Raw genomic sequence first — 17499 nt, forward strand, 5'->3', positions numbered from 1 at the left:
TTCTGGGCGCCTTGCATGCTTCCAGAACCGGAAGGGGGGGGGGGGGCGAGGGGTTATTATGTAAGTGTCCACCTAGTGGACATGTCCATGTCGTCTGCTGCTTCTTATTGGCTGGGCTGCGTCTCGAAACGCGAGTACACACAATGGGAATACAAGAACTGCACTTCTGCGCGCCGGGTACTTCCAGGACGGGATGGGGGGGGGTGGGGGGTGGAGGGGTTAATATGTAAGTGTCCACCCAGTTGACATGTACATTTCGTCTGCTGGTTCTGGTTGTCTGGGCTGCGCGTTAAGTGTGAGAAGGAGGCAGGCCCCCCCCCAGCCAAACAGCACGCACTTCTGCAGCAGACGAAATAGTCACCCACTAGGTGGACACAGAATACCGCGCCAGGTCACAAATGGTATACGCGTTACCAGCATGACATAGCCGCAGAGCTTAATACAATAATTACTAGAGCGAAACTGCGGCGCTAGTGTGTGCGGGAGCTGCAAGCAAAGGCGGTTCAGCCATTGTGGGAATGATGGTTAGTACATGGAGTTTGCCTAAAACTCCGTCCTTCAGGCTTCAAACGGCTTGGCGACTTTGCAGGCTGATCATTTTCAAGAAAGTGCGACATCATTGATAATTAAATTAACATTACTGAAATAGTCCGACGGCAAACTTCGAACATACGAAAACTAGCACAGAAGCCCGATATTAAAACCATTACGCCACGGAGGCATGGACAAGCGAAACCACTGGAATTAGCAGCGATTATGCGCATTCAGTCTTATTGCCTTCTTCATAAAAAATAATTAAATCATATATTGCTTTGAAATGTAGGCCAATTTAGGCCAAGATAAAGCGTAATAAACGAATCCACAAGAACGTTCAACGCCACAAGGAAAAAGATCAGACAAATCCGTGTACTAACCATCATACCCATGGTGGCTGATAGGGTAGGGTGACTCGATGCCATTTTTGGCATTGGCAGCGCTATTATAGAGGCTCGATCCCTGTTGAACGATCGCAGTGCCAGAGTTGCGTCTAGTAATAATTGCAGGAAACTCTACGGACATACACCCACCTTGACGGGAGAGTGCATGTAGTGAGCGCAGAGTTTCCAAGACAGGAAACGCAAGCAGAACAGATAACTGCTGTCGCTTGGTATCGCGCGCGCGCGATAGCTTTGCAATAACGTCATCGTGGTCGTTATCTTGAAGTACTAGCACGGCGAAAGGAGGCGTAAACAAGAAACGTGACAGCACGACAGACGCGTCTTGCGCCGAGCTTCAAAAGCGATAACAGTGATGCTCCTGTGAAAAACAGTCACCGTATATCAAAAAAAGAAAAAGAAAGGACCAGTGTGTGCCTGATCATGTGGTGCATTGACGTCATCGTCGCCTCCATTTTCGTTTGTTAGCTAGGCGAGAGCTCCGTCCGTGACGTCACGTGAAAACTACTGAGGGAAAGTTCGCACCCTTCGGGGCTTGCAACTTTCGCATGCTTCGGCTTTGAATGCCCCTTCTATCTGCCTCTTGACTGCGCCCCCCCCCCCTCCCCCCCGCTTCCGTAAACGTTTGAAATAAACTTCGGTTAGAAATGAGCCTTTGTACACTGTCCACTTCGTTGCTTCCCCTTCTTACTTCCGCTCTTCCATATACAACATTCGTGTTTTCCGGCTGTTCTTCTCCGCCTTCGCGCTCGAGTCTTTCGTCTTTACCGGACGCGTCGGTGCTTTACCTATAAAAGGCGCGTCTTAGTAGTAGGTGCGAACGAGCGTGTACACTTCACACCTCCTCCGCGGCTTCCTGCGTCGCCGTCACGGAACCGTGGTCCTTCCTGGCCGCAACGTCTTTCTCTCTCTCTCCCGCGCCCGACACTTAATCCGTTCCAGCCGGCTTTCATTGCTGCAGCACGCAGAAACCCGCAATTACTCGCGTGGCGGTGGCGGCGGCGGCATCTGTGCATGGCGTGCAGAGCGGGCACGCGAGTGCGACCTCGTGCTAATCGTCGCATGCCCAGGCAGCGCGGCCTTGCCCGAGGCGCAGTTCCGAGAGCGTTCTTTTTTTTTTCTTTTTTTTTTTTTCACTTTGTCTTCGCTCCAGCCGTGCGGAGCTGGGGCGACGTTGAGACGCCCCCCTGCTTGCTGGCTTCTCGACGAGGAGGCACGCCCTCGTGCATAGTATAGGCTGAAGCGCGGTATATGCGCTGCAGTCGAGATCGGATGTACCGAATTTCGCGCTATAGCGAACGCGCCGTGTTCCGTAATCTAGTGAATCGCAGTTAAAGAAAGAAATTTGGGGTTTTACGTGCCAAAACCACTTTCTGATTATGAGGCACGCCGTAGTGGAGGTCTCCGGAAATTTGGGCCACCTGGGGTTCTTTAACGTGCACCTAAATCTAAGTACATGCGTGTTTTCGCATCTCGCCCCCCATCGAAATGCGGCCGCCGTGGCCGGAATCGCAGTTGTGCGGACGAAGCCGGATGATCGAATTCTGCCGTACGTGGAACATGAGATTTTTTTTTCCTGCCACACGCGATGTCGAAACCGTATGTATCGAATTACGCCGCATAGCGAACGTAGTGTTTTATCCGGTACGCTGGAGTCATGCAGCCGAAATGGGACATATACCGAATTTTCCCGTACGCCGGACACGCGCAGTGTCCTGTCTACTAGTGCACGGCAGTTGCACGGACATAACCGGATTATCGATTTTTCGCCTTATAACGGTACTTTTTTTCCCGGCGAACATGCTCTTTGTTTCTTTTTAGTACACCGCAGTTAACTGAGCCCTCTGTTCCTGATATATCGAATTTCGCAGCATATCGAACTCACATTTAGTCGTGTAAAGCTGAGACGTGCGAAAATGAAACGAAAATATTGAACAGGAACTTGGGGCGTTCGCTCTACATGAAGCATATACAGCACTGTCAAGTTGCCCTATAGAACTCGTATTTCGTTTTCTCTTTTGTAAGTTGACGCTGCGGCGGAGTGCTGACGAATGCCTCAGTGCGCATGCACTATTGGTTATTGTACAGCAAACAAGACAAATGCATGTAAAAGACGCCACCCAGAATGCCTTACGACCTCCCGTCGACTTTTCTTTGGACTGACATTGAAGCACCCGCATAAAAATATAAATAAATGAAATAAAAGACTCATTTCTGCTCAGTTTCTGATAAGACAAGACCATTTACGTTACTCGTCGAGAGTTCCTTGCGTTTCCTTTGACGAGTTCTCTGTTGATGAGCTCCTGACGACTTCGTTCCCGACGACCGCCGAAGTCGTGCCGTGTTTTTTTGATGTGCGATTTTCGTTTTCCGTCTCGGACCGGCTCTGACCGCGAGGTGAGTATATACGTACTCCCGGCTTAGTTTTTCATTTGTTTTGTTTTTTGTTTTTGTTTTTCTTCCGTCAAACCCTCTTGATTACCCTCGCTAAATGACGTAATCGCCCAGCGATCGTTTCGTGATGTCGTTAGCTGCTCTGTAGACTCAATGCGGTGCTGCTGCGCCACGATTGAAGCAGCAGCTGGAACTCAACAAGGAAGAAAAAAAGCTCTCGACTCATATCGCGATGAGTTACACGTCATACCTGAGCCTTGCATACATCGATCGCGCGCGATATTCAGTTGCGCACATCAACAGAAAGTATGTTGAAAGCAACAACAACAAAAAATCGATAGAAAGAATTTAAAACTTCTATAATTACGGCTTTTGAGAGGGTCTTAACTAACAGGAAAAAAAAATTGCCGGTTTTTCCCGCTCTTTTGATGGTTTCCAAGTGAGTCGCTATAAACAGTGTTCTCCATATTAAGACGTGCAATTAGAACGCAGATGGTGCATGTGCATGTCCCTTCGTTCCACCCTTTTGCTCGCGTTTATTTTAGACCCGTGTTCCCCTCTGAGCACATTATCACGCGCGCGTTGTCTGTGACTGCCTTCAGCGAATTACCGCTGTTACCACGTCATCGCTCGGCGATGACGTGATTGAATCAAAACGTCTCTGGAGTTTGCCGTATTTTTTAACTCGCGGCTGTGGCGTCCTGCTGCTGACCTCGAGGTTAGGGTTCGTTTCCCTGCCTCGTCTGCCGCATTCCGATGGGGTCGGAATGCAAAGACGACCTTATACCTAGAGTTACTGTATGTGGCTACTATATACAGTGCTCTATACACTAACAGATAAAACGCACATTACACTAACTCTGCGTGTATCGTGCTTTCGGTGCATGTTATAAAAGCACACTAAATGAAAATGTCAAGTCGAGCTATATTGAAAGAGGGCTTCTGTAATAGCGAATTTATCGTTCGTAGCGAGAACAGCGTTTTTGTATAAGCGACAAAAACGGACGAAAATGAAAGTCGGAGTGGCGCCACCTGTTGTGGACTATGGTACCTCTCGTGTGACGTCAGCACTGACTGATTCACAGATAGCGGCATAGAGAGAGGTCACGTGGGGATTACGTCAACTCGTCCGTATAGGCGCGGGCGGTTCAAATTTAAAAGTAGCAGCGGGGCCTTCGGCGGCAGTTTTCTACGCTCAAAGTGGCACATTGGCACTGAGAAAAATGACGAATTATGTATCGATATATAGCTCGACTTAATATTTTCCTTTAGTGTACCATTTTTAAGAACTCCTGGTGGTCAGAATTGATCGAGTCCCCCCGCTACGGCGTCCGTCACAATCCACTGTTCGGTTCCGGTACGTTAAACTTCGCGGCTTAATTTAATAACCGACTTCTGCGGTTGACTGCACTTGTTCGTTGCGACGTGGCTGAACCTCTGCTTGACTAGGCCGTTGGTTGCGATGTTCGTGGCTGTCCGACCGTGACTTGCTTGGTGGACTACGCGCGGCTCTTCACGGATCGTCGCGCCTCTCGAACACGCGGTAGTCGGCGTCGCTTATCGCGGCCGCATGCCATAACATTTGTTACAAACAATGGAGACAGCGATAAGGGGCTGTGCGTGCGCGTTCCCGTGTGAGCTTGCTGTGACAAAGATAACGGCGTGCCTGCAGTAGAAGTTGGGTCCAAACGTTTCTTTAGCAGGAGCCATATCACTCGAGAGCTGTACGTATACCCGGTGAAATAGGTCGTTTCTCGGACATCCGGCATACTTCGCGCGTTCTTCGTCTGTATAAGCTATGCAGACGAAGAATGCGCGTATTTCGTGACGTCACGAAGAGGCGGTGGCAGTGATGCCGTCGCATCTCGTGCGGCAAAAAAAAAAAAAAAAGCGAGAAAAATAAATATTTTACAGATTTTAATGGCCCAAATTTCTAATAGACGGAAAATGATTACGCGTTGATCATTTTGGTTAATTTGTAAAGATTGTTTTTCAAGTCGGTGAAAAGCCGGAAAGTGTCAACGTAGTCCGGTCGTCTGCTCGTTTTCCCTCTAACTGCTCGTTTTCCCTCTAACTGCTCGTTTGTTTACAAACTTGCAGCCTGTCGATGATATTTCTTGCCAGACGTTTCCGCGAAGGGCACAGAAACACTTGCTTCCGTCGAGTTTGTTTTATGTATTTTTCTCATATGTGTTTACTTCCTCAGTCATATGCCAGATGTCACGCACGTGTCATCGGCAGGGGCAAATCTTCGTGATTAATTGGTGTCAGGAAGAATATGAAAGCTTGTCCACCGCTCTAAGAACTGCGTTTCAAAACCCAAACACAGCGATTGACGAACAGCGTGGAAGGGTCTGCTAACTGTAGCGTCGCCTGCGGACAGTGAATATAACTGCAAAGCGCAACTTCTTTAGCACAGCACAAGATGTCGGGAAGCACTGTAATTAAAGCCAAATGAACATTACTTTGAAGATAGCCTCCCTTTTTTTGTCTGATTAGGTGTTTCGAGCACTGTTTAGTACCGTATTTACTCGTAAATGGGTCCACCCCCATAAATTGAACTCACGAAGAATAAAGGTATGTAATTCGAATATAGGTCGACCCATACCTTTTTAGAAAAGCGAAATATTTGATGATGACACGCCTTTATCTGCCGTAAGCTCGGCCAGTGAATATCGTTAGTCGATATGCCACAAGCTGCATCCTCGTCGGAATTGCCGACGAGAAGTCGTCCTCCTCGGATGCTTCGCAGTTGTCCTCTGCATCCCAAACAACGTCATCCTTGGCGTCGTCGAGTACGTGGGATATGCAGCATTTCTTAAAAAGCCAGTTTGTATTCTCTCCAGACTGGCTTTACGGTGGGTGCGACGGAGCGTCTCCGTTAGCTCGGTGCTTTTGCTAGCTTTCTTCGCGAATACGCAGGTCGAGATTTTTTGGTCACGAACGAAGGACGGTAGCTCATTTTAGGTAACATTTTCGAAAAAAGAAAAAGAAAAAGGTCGACCTATATTTCAGTAAATACGGTAGGCGATTTCATACATAGGAGACATTGCTACTATGGCTAGAGAGACTTCTCTCTGTTCGCATCCGCGGCGAAAAAGTAGTGCGCCACCTGTGTGCAAGAAAGATGCAGGCATGCGTCATTTAATTTGATACAAGACTAACTAGCATACCTTTGCGTCGCCAAATATGACGTAATATACCACATGGAAGTGTCGCTGATCTCCGTCGAACGAGCGGAATGACACGTTTCTGTGAGCAGCGGCGGCGGCCGCGCTCCGCTTGCGTTCCCTATCAAAACATAAATGAGAAAAATAAATGAAATTAAAGAAACGATAAATTAATGGAAATTAAAGTGGATGAAAACACAACTTGCCGCAGGTGGGAACCGAACCCACAACCTTCGCATTTCGCGTGCCCTGGGAGCGTTACATAACACTCCCAGGGTTCTACTAGGACACATAAATACCCAGAAAGTGGATGGGAAAACGGCGCCGCGGTAGCTCAATTGGTAGAGCATCGCACGCTTCGCACGGTTCGGTTTCCACCTGCGGCAAGTTGTTTTTTCATCCACTTTAATTTCCATTTATCGTTTCTTTAATTTGATTTATTAAGCACAATTTCCCCTATGTGGTCCTTGGTGTCAGTGTTTGTTGGCTTCTTATGATATGACTATCAAAACATAGTACGTCACCTACTGGAAGCACGAAGGTACACAAAAACAGCACGTGATTCGACGTAACCTTACGTCCACGACCTGTAGTTGTAACGTATGAAGTAGTTATTCCGTACAGGAGTGTCGCAGAACGTAAACAACTGCACTGCGAAACGCGCGGAGCGAGACGTCTGTGACCGCACTATTGCCTCACGGAAAGTAAAACAAAGGTACTCGGAGCGCCTCGAGTCTGAAGCGGAGTGGGGTGGATGAACAGCATGGCCTCCGAGACCTGACTGCGCGCTGCGCGCGCCGCCTGATCTCGGATGCCATGGTGAGCAGCAGTAGCGTCGGCGGGCTTGCGTAGAGAGCGTGCAATAGCTTCTGTGTGGCTTTGTTACTCAGCTGATAAGCTATGCCGTGAAGCCGCAGTCTTCTTTTCTTATATATAGAAGGTATTTGGCTAGTGCATTCCTTTGGTTACTGCGTCAGCGATAAAAACCGGAGAACCGGCCGCTGAGATGCGTGAGCGGGCTGTCCGAACTGTGCCAGTAAAAATTAAGCGATTAAATCGACGGGTTTGACGCCTTAAGCTGCTCAGTGCGTTATGACGAAGGAGTCCGCCTTAGAGGAAGTATCCGAATAAGTTATAATTAGTATACCTAAATCCAAGTGCACAACCGTTTTTGCACTTCGTCTGCTGTGAAATGCGGCCGGGAATTGAACCCACGACCTCGCGCTTAGCCACAGCGGCGGTTTATGTGACTATCAGATCGATATAAATGGGTGAAAAATTGATAAATTTTACTAAATGGCAGTGCCAGAATTACAATTTGCACTATAACCAGTCAAAATTAATAAATCAGTTCATCCCACAGAGTGCACGTAAGTTTAGACATGGACATGCCACGCCGATCATGAGCAAGGGACACCGTTTCAAAATACTACATGTCATTCTGTCGTCATGACGGTGGTGGCCCACTAGCACAACCGGATTTGGCTCATACAAGAGAAGTGCCTCTCGATACACCACGGATACTTTTGCTGTGACGACGGGAATTGCGAGCTGTACACGACAGGCACAGTTTTCGCGAGGCCAAGAATTCCTGAAGTTTCGCCATAAGGCGCCGTCTAGGTGCACGACTTTTGTTGTTACGACCGCAACAACAAAAGGATGTTGCCTTTTTCATCCATCCGTGCCTTATCCTATGCTTGACAGCGACGCCGATAATGCGCGACGTTATCTGCGAAATATCTCGCTTCATGGCCTCCCATGAGACGGTTGAGCACTCGATGATCGACGCACTTGCGCAAGAGACATAAGCGTACGTCTGCTACGTTGGCTTTGCGTCGTCATCGCCGGCTGACCTCCTCCTTTTCTTTGCGTGTGTGTTTCAGGTGGTGCGGGCGCTGCGATGAGGTAGCGGCACGCGGCCCAGCGAAGGAGCGACAAGGGAGCGACCGGCGACAGCTATCGGCATGTCGCAGCGAGCGGACGCCATGGAGTTCGAGAAGGGCCGCATCCGGGCCCTTCAGGAGGAACGCCTACACATCCAGAAGAAGACCTTCACCAAGTGGATGAACTCCTTCCTGCAGAAGGTCAGTCTGTCTGCTGTCGCTGCACTGATTTTTCTGCAGAAGGTGCTGCGCTCCCTGGTGCTATTCCTGGCATCGATGAATTCCGCCATCTTGCCAGCTCTGATTGGCCCATAAGACTGCTATGGCTTCTCTGATTGGCTAAAAATGCTGTCATTACGGAATTTGACGATGTGGCAGAATCCGCGAGTAGCACTCTCGGTGTGGAAACCTAAGTAAGAACTCGGTACAAACTCCGCCCACCAGACCACTGCACATGTTCTGTGTGCCTCCACACACGAAAACACTGTCCTTTACGGATGCTGATATTGAAACAAGGTCACCTCCACCATGACATTGCGGAAATTAGAAAATGTAATTGGCTGGTGCATCTATGAAAATTGTCTGTGGGTTACATGGTGGCATAGTATAAGAACTCAGTACAAGCTCCGCCCCCCAGAGCACTGCACATGTTCTCTGTGCCTCCACACTCGAAAACACTGTGCTTTACAAATGCTGATATTGAAACAAGGTCACCTCCACCATGACATTACGGAAATTAGAAAATGTAATTGGCTGGCGCATCTATGAAAATTGTCTGTGAGTTACACGGTGGCATAGTATAAGAACTCGGTACAAGCTCCGCCCACCAGAACACTGCACCAGTTCTCTGTGCCTCTATACTCGAAAGCATTGTCCTTTACGGATGCTGATATTGAAACAAGGTCACCTCCTCTATGACATTACGGAAATTGGAAAACATAACTGGCTGGTGCATCTATGAAAATTGTCTGTAGGTTACACAGTGCTGCAGTATTTGCACTGCATTCTTATAGCTTGTCACTGACCCTAGTGTCTACAGGTGCTGCAAGTTCAGCTAAAAAAAAAAGTTCAGCTAGTATGAGAATGATGGTAGTACAGGGATTTGACTAAATTTGGTCCTTTTGGCTTCAAATGGCTTTGTGACTTTGCAAGTTGATCACTTCAACAAATTATTGCGTTATGAATGCAGCAATTTGTAATGATTATACACGTGCACAAAAGCTTGTTGCCCTCATGCATTTAGAATAATGTGATTGCTTGGAAATTTAGAAAGTTAAAGCATAATAAATAACACCACAAGAACATCTGAGGCTACAAGCACAAATAGTAGACAAATTCATGTACTACCCATCATTCCCATGGTAGCTGGTAGCCAAACCATTGTGTGCCAAGGCTCGTTTTAGTAAATTTTCTAAGAAACTATGCCAAATTTGCCTTCTGCAAGCAGTGGAGTAGACCATGGTAGCAAGCATACATTGCTGATCTATCCATGATTTAAAAAGGCCTGTTGTATTGTTCCTAAGCCATTATTACAAAATTGTGAGAACAAACTCTTACGTTTGACTTTGTCAAGGCTATTATTTATTAGCTAACATTTATCTTAACATTAGCATGCTTGTTGAAGTGCCCTATATACATCCATGCCTATAAAAGGTCTTGATCAAGGTTAATACTATACCTTAGGCTTATCCTTTCAGGATCTCTTTCATACATCCACTTGCTCTTTTTTCCATGGGAGGTGTAGAAAAAAAAAAAGAACTCGGACAGGAGAGAGATGAAAAGTACAAGGCAAATGCGGAATAATATGTTGCACTGTGGTTCAAAATGAGACAAACAGCGCTTAAAGTTGTTTTGATAAAACTGCTACTGAACAAGTTCAGGTCTCCCTTGCACATGGTGAACTGCACACATACACACTCTTGCTCATCAATCTCATCAAGGTGCGTTACCACAATAGACCTCGTGCAGCAAGGTACAGATACTACATGCTTTGATGAAGCCACTGTGTTTGCTGCAACATGGTATTGTGGCGCCATCTTGTGTGCACTTGGCAAATGGTCGTTTCTGCCTCCGAGGTTTCCATGCACACGTTTGCATCTTTTTATGCCTCTCTTTTTGTGTGATTAGACATATGACGCACAAGAGGCTTCACACAAGGGGACCCAAGTCTGAGCAAACACAAACTAGAACTTGCCACCGCAAGTAAAATATCGCATGCGTACACGTCTCGGAGGTGTTATATGAAACACAAAAGGCTTCATAGAAGACGTGTCCCAAATCAGTGCAAACACCATGTTTAGCGTTGCAAATGGCTCTCTGTGCGTGCTCTAGCAAAGGCAGCAGCAACCCATTAAGCATGGACACACTTATTTAGGCCCAAAAGAAAGTGGTTCAGGAATGACAATTCTTATTTATGGAGAGGGAGTGAGTGAGCACATACATTCATGATTGATGGGTTTGCACTGCCCTCGCTGAATCTTACACAAACAGTTTTTTGTTCGTGAAGTTGTCTTCACCTCATGCACAATGGTAAATCTCTCCTTTATCGAATTTTCTCCTTTAGGAACACAGACAAAAATCGCAGAGAGCTCGGTTTCATAAACGGGTACATGGGGAATGCCAGCGCATTCCTCAGAGGCTAAATACCATGTCATTACTAAAGCAGTGTGAACTGGTGTGCTGTCGTGATGGAGATACCATTTGCCCACATTCCAGGATTTTGCATGTTTTCCTAGAACATTCTTTCTTAATTGCTTTGAGATCTCCTAGTAAAATTGCTGATTGGAAGTATCTCCAGAAAAGACAAATTCATCCTGCACAATTCCAAAAGTGCCAAAGAAGGAAGAAAAAGGAAAACATGATCAACATTTTCACACGAGTCCACTTGTTGCATTCTTTTCGGTCTTGGTGAAGAACGAGTCTTCAACTGACTTGAAATTTGCTTGGTTTCGGGGTCATGTCTATAGCACCAGCTTTTGTAACCTGTGATGATCTTTGGAAAAACGTCTAGGTCACTTTCAATTTGCTTTCTTTAAATCCTGGCACAAGATCAATCAAGCAACCTTTGTTTTGTTTTTTTTTGTCTTATGTCAGCACATGGGGAATAATCATTGTGGCAGCACATCTTGTGCCTAATTCCACATTTGGAAACCATTCACAAGGGCTCCAAATCGTGCCAGCAGCTTCTGAAATTAAGCCAGTCGTGTAGCGACAACTCTATTTGGGTTTTTGTCAAACCTCTTCATAGGTACGACTGGTTGAAGGTTAGCCGAAATGAGAATGAGCGTTTAATGCTCACTCCTCTTCTTGGAAATGCCCAAACCACTCAAAAACTCGTGTGTGGCTCTGTGTTTGCTCCATAAATGTCATTAGAAGCATTTCAGTTGTTTCTTTGGTAGTTTTTCCAAGGAGGAATCAAAATCTTCAGGAGATGTGCTGTCTCTTAGAAATAAATGTTGCAATTTTGCAAGAGTAGTGCGACTACAGTCGGGATAATTTTCACGAACCCGTAAGGCATTTTATGAGGGCGTCGGCATGGATACTTGTGAAGTATCCACCTACACTGACCTAGTGGGCATTACACAGCAGTACAATTACGAAGAGTTCCATGGAGATATCTCGTTCTTATTTTGGGTCCCTCCTCATATGCTTTAAGAATTGTGCTGTAGAGACAAAGGGGTTTTTTGTTCCTTGTATCTAGCAAACTGAAAATTATTATTTATTGTGAAAGTTATGTCTGCCTCCTCTAGTAACTCCTCCAATTAGTCAGAACTGCACTCTGTCACTGGCAAATAGAATAAGGAGAAGAAAATATGGTACAGATGTCATTGTCATTATGTTGGCCAAAGTTTTATACATAGATCTGTTTCATTTAAATGGTATATTCTACTCTGATGGCATTTGCAAGCAGTTGGGATAATCCCTTGGCATACTTTGGCTTGCACACCATGGTGTTTCTTGAAAAAGCTGATAGACAATCTTCCTGATCAGTTCAATGTAGCACTGGTGTTCTACTCCAGCATTCTGTGCATTGTACTGTCATCACACATTATCTAACTGTCACAGCCTTGCTTTATCTTTTCTGAAACAATGCATCATGGTTGCTCAGTGTCCTTCTTTCACGCAAGTGGTCGTTCTAGAGGAGTTGTTTGCCAGCTGTCAAGATAACTTCTCCTCGGTCAGAAAACTGAGATGACGCTGACCGATATTTGGCAGCAGTTACTGCCTTTATTATTCAATTGCTTGCTCTACACTCTTTTGCCAAGTGCCAAGGTGTTAGCGTTCTGTTGCTGGGGTGCCTGTAGCTGCACTGGCTTCAAATAGTGATACGATTGCTTTGCTGTCAGTTGCACTTTGCTCTTCAAAGAGGCAGGACATGTGTCAAGTGAGCTCCTGAAAAAGACTTTGCAGGGTGGTGAATGCGGTCTAAATCATGGATCCAGGACCTCAAAGAAGTGTGATGTAATACCTAATGCATTTCCCTCGCATTTGTCGCTAAATCACCACTGAAGATTTTTGGAGAATCATCATGAGTTACACAAGCTGGCGCTGTGGGCATGAGCCCGAACCAAGAAAATTTCCGAGTCGATTAATCCTGCTACATTTCGGCATAAATTGCATAAATTGCTCCAAGCATGCACCAAGAGGGCGTTTTGGCAGTTTTTTGGAGAAAGTAAACGAGCGCTCGAAATCCGTCTTTGAGTCTCCCATAACTGTAGTGCCATTTTGTGTGGTTGTGAGAGTTCAGAGGTGAGTGGTCCATGACACCTCTGGGGGCCAGTAAGTACATGCTGAACAGAAGGACAATACTGGATTAGGTTCGTGGTTATGACTAGCAGACCGAGCAACGCCTTCGCTGTGCGTGAAAAGGTGTAGCATCGTGATGAGTCAGCAAATCGCAGTTGTTGTTGCTTGGTAGATGCAGCTTACCATAACTCTCTGCAGGAAAGTGAAGAGGGATAAGTGAATTCTAGACAAGCATACGCATGTGCGTGCACATTTACCTATTCTCGTTGGAGGACATGGCAAAAGTACTGTAGCTTAGACTAAATATTTGCTTGTGGAAACGTGTGTGTTAACTGCTTCAAAAGTTGGTTCGCAGCTATGAAGTGAGGTTTTAGCTGCTCCAAAAGGTGCTCCAAAGGGGCTTGGATTATTCACTCCACTTATGTGCAGTTGTTTCTTTTCGGCTAATTCTCTCGTCTTTTATTTCTTGCAAATGCTGCAATGGGCTATTTCATAATAGCTAATCTTACAATATGGTTCGTAGAGGCCTGGAATTACGAACCATGTCATAAAATGGGCTACATGTATTTTTGTTATGCTTTAGTGGCAGCTGCCACTGAAATTTATTCTTTCCTCATGCTTTCCTTTAAAATGTCTTGCATTAGTTTCTTTTATTTTTATCATTTCTCCTTTCTTTTCCCAAATAAATGAGCTAGTCAAAGACAGAAGCGAGTGAGCAGTGATCGATGCTGATTGAAATGTTTCTTGTTAGCAAGTCGGACATGTTTGCGTTGTTATTTATAAGTTGTCTTACACAAACACATGTCGTGGGCAATTAAATAAAAAGCTGAAATCAATGTAGCTGCATGCATTTGGTAATACAATGCATCGTCGCATCTTGGGCAGGCCATCTTATATGTAGGAAGGTAACCAATGGATTATTAGACTAGCAGAAAATGAAGGGAAACACTGTTGAGGGTGGTGTCAGATTAAATTTTCCGACTGCATTCCGAAATTTGCAGGCATGAGGTAGACTGTGATGATGCAAGATAAGAGTTCTTGGAGATCAGTGGGAGAAGCCATCTTCCACAGTGGAGGGCACAGATAGATATGATGATGATCATTATGTTGGCGATGGAGTATCAGCGGGCTTTCTTGACCAATTGGTCAAAAGCCTCTTCCTCTGTTGTGGAGGTTGTGACGTGACCTTAGTTACTGCTAGCAAATACATTTGCAGCAATTTGACATGTGTGACTGTAATACCTGGAGCGGTCGGAAAGCTATTTCCTTATCACTCTGTAATCCATGGTTTTCTGTTCTTATCACTCTCCTATTGCATGCTGGCTGCGTTAAAACGTGGGATGTTTAGGGCACCTGTGTTGCCTCCCATCTGCTCAACAGCTTTACTGCAGCGATACCTCTGATAAGACAAATGATAACATGCAAAGCTGAGGGGACATTCAAGTTCACTAGCTTGCCTCGGCTGCTTCTGGGGGGGCTGCTTATATGGCGGCAATATGTTTGCCGCACTTAAGAGTCGGTTTTGACTCTTTGAAACGGAAAAAAACTTGCAATATTTTTGAGACAAACATGATGACAAGAAGTCTTCGCGCAGTTGGTGCATAACGTGGACAGCATTCTATACACTTAAATGAACCCAACAGATAGGTGTAGGTATCGTAAAATCTTCTGATGCGAGTTCACGTGATATGACAATACCTCTCTCTTTGTGCCCTTTGAGCTCTAATGTTTTGCTTCGCATGTAGAAAGAAGTATGCTTAATAAAACAAAAATCAACATATTGCACGAAGATGTGATGTATTTGCAGAGTAACATTTACCTACTCTTCTTAAAGTGTAAGCTGTACTTATATTAAAATTTTTTGTTCGTGAAATATTATTCATTGAAGAAGCAGCATAAGTGCTGAAGCAGAAAAAGAAACCAACAACTTCAGATGGTTTGCATAGCAACTAAACTTTTTTATCTGTTTTTATTTTGTCTACACAAAGAAAAGTTGCACTTCATGGTGCCGCGATACCATGCAGGAATATGCGTTCCTATAAATGGTAGAGGCGTTGCAAGTAGGCAGGTGTGAAATATAATCCCCATGGTTTTCCAAATATTGATTTAAAAGGTGCACTCTTAAATGTGCTGGTTGTACTTTCTCATTCAAATGTTAACAGATGTTCATAAGATGCAACAAGGCTAACTGACCCTGCCAGGGAGGCCTCCACAGTCAAGTATATTTTCTTTTGGCACGTGTTTCCATCACACTTTTAATTACTGAAAGCGAAGCAATTCCTGTTCACAGGATGTCATCTATGGTCTTAACTGAAAAAAAAAAATTTTTTTTTTTTGTGTGTGTGCTCATACTGGTGCAAACGATGCACTCTACAATACCTTAAACATAAGCAGAACACAGTGCTATCTGAAACTTCCATATTCGTGCAATCACCTATGGCTCTGAGTTGTCATTCAGCATCAGTTAGAGTGCTCTGTACATATTGAAAATAGTTTGGTATGGTACCATTCAATCGAACGAATGAATGAATGAATGAACGATCGATCGACCGATCAATCAATCAATCAATCAATCAATTTGTCAGCGTTCTTATTTCATGAGTGGAAAAAATACATAGATAAATTTACAGCCCAATTCCAATTAACATTCAGCCAAATATGTACCACCTTTGTAAATAATAAACATTCTTTTGATTGATTGATTGATTGATTGATTGATTGATTGATTGATTGATTGATTGAAAAGAAGGTGGTTGCAGAGCACAAGGCTGTATGGGCACCTCCTGTCAGGAAGTTATACAAACAGTAAATGTGGGGTACAACAACACCATGTTTAAAAAAATGCAGATAGTAAAAATATAGAAAAATTAACACAGTTAAAGAAAGTCAATCCTTGCAATACAAAACAACAATACATGATAAGAATTGAAAGTGTTAGGTATTGATAAGAAAGGATAGCAACTCCTTTTTTGGAATATTACTAACGGGGAAGAATACTAAACATGTGATGGGAGGCGATTCCACAATTATTCACATTTCACTGTTGTCCTGTCTAAGAGTGCTTCTTTTTTCTGTTTGACTTCTCTCAGGCCCGGATGGAGGTGGACGACCTGTTTGTCGACCTGGCAGACGGCAAAAAGCTGCTCAAATTGCTCGAGATCATCTCAGGGGAAAAGCTGGGCAAGCCGAACAATGGCAAAATGCGTGTCCACAAGATTGAGAATGTCAACAAGAGCCTGGCCTTCTTGCACACCAAGGTACGAAGCATGTCGCCGCCCATTCAATATGCTCAATCTAATACCGATTAGCTTGCACGTAGCTTAACCTCTTAACGCCTTGTGTTTTCTTTCTTTTCTTTTTGTTCCCATGCACTTATTATTGCTACCATGAGATATGCTAAACCTTGTTATTCTTTGTAATCAACTTTGTATTTTGTTCTGCTAACAGTCTTTCTTCTTGCTTGTGTACTTACCTTATAGGGTGCTGCCGTTGCTTTGAGTAGTTAACTATTGTAATTGTTCTTGTATAGGAGGTCCTGATACATTCTTCAACTATGGGACCTCCTTCTGTACACTAAATGCCTGTGACATGACTGAACATTTAATAATAAATTCTGAATCTGAGGAAGCTTTAGCTTGGGCCCAACTTTGATGCCATTTACAGGTGAAGTGCGGAAATGCTTTTCCCGAGATTACCCTCGGCTGATTTCAATAAAATTTGTTGCATTTGAGAAAGGTAAATTCTAGTGGCTTTTATAAGCAAAATTTTGATTTAAGACCTGAAGTTTTTTACAAAAGTTGTCAAAATTGGCAAGTTAGAAAAAAGAAAAATAGAAGCACAAAGTTTACTAATCCATAACTCTGCAAAACGAACAGATATCACAGTTCTGTAAACTGCATTCATTAGAGCACCTAAAGTGGACAAGTAAGATGTAATAATTTATATCCTGAGGGAATTTGTTGAAATGTTTACAATGGCTTTGCGAACGTCCTACTCACATATTAGTGGGTGTAGTTAAAGGGGCCCTGAACCACTTTTTATTGAAGTGGAGAAAGACATTTGAAGTGAAGATAGGCTATTTCAGAAATACTTTGCAGTAAAAAGTACTTCAATGCGTTCAGAAGAAGCGGAGTTATTGACAATCAAACATGGCCTGTGTTGTGCTCCCGTTCCTTCTTCAATGCCTTGCACTGTGAAGGCTCTCCCAGGCTACGGTGGAGTGGGGCATGCCCACAACACTTCACCTTCTAAATGTCACCGTGGCGCTTAGTTCAAATTTAATTTTGGATGTTAACGTAGACACCATGACTTCCGCATTTGATGCATATGACATGCTAAACATAAGCCAAACATGGTTGCCATCAGCGAGCC

General features: G+C 44.7%; 1 protein-coding gene across 3 annotated transcripts in view; it reads left to right on the forward strand.

Moving 5' to 3' along the window:
• Positions 1 to 17499, forward strand: part of kst (spectrin beta chain, non-erythrocytic 5 kst) — a 209241-nt gene that overhangs the window by 95642 nt on the left and 96100 nt on the right. For all 3 annotated transcript variants that reach the window (XM_050180730.3, XM_055072201.1, XM_055072203.2), the window contains exons 2-3: positions 8383 to 8583; positions 16218 to 16385. In XM_050180730.3, coding sequence (XP_050036687.1) covers positions 8464 to 8583; positions 16218 to 16385 — 288 coding nt within the window. In that variant the 5' untranslated portion in view covers positions 8383 to 8463. The remainder of the gene's footprint in view (positions 1 to 8382; positions 8584 to 16217; positions 16386 to 17499) is intronic.

The sequence above is a fragment of the Dermacentor andersoni genome, chromosome 7, assembly GCF_023375885.2.
Source record: "Dermacentor andersoni chromosome 7, qqDerAnde1_hic_scaffold, whole genome shotgun sequence".
NCBI classification, from domain to species: Eukaryota; Metazoa; Arthropoda; class Arachnida; order Ixodida; family Ixodidae; genus Dermacentor; species Dermacentor andersoni.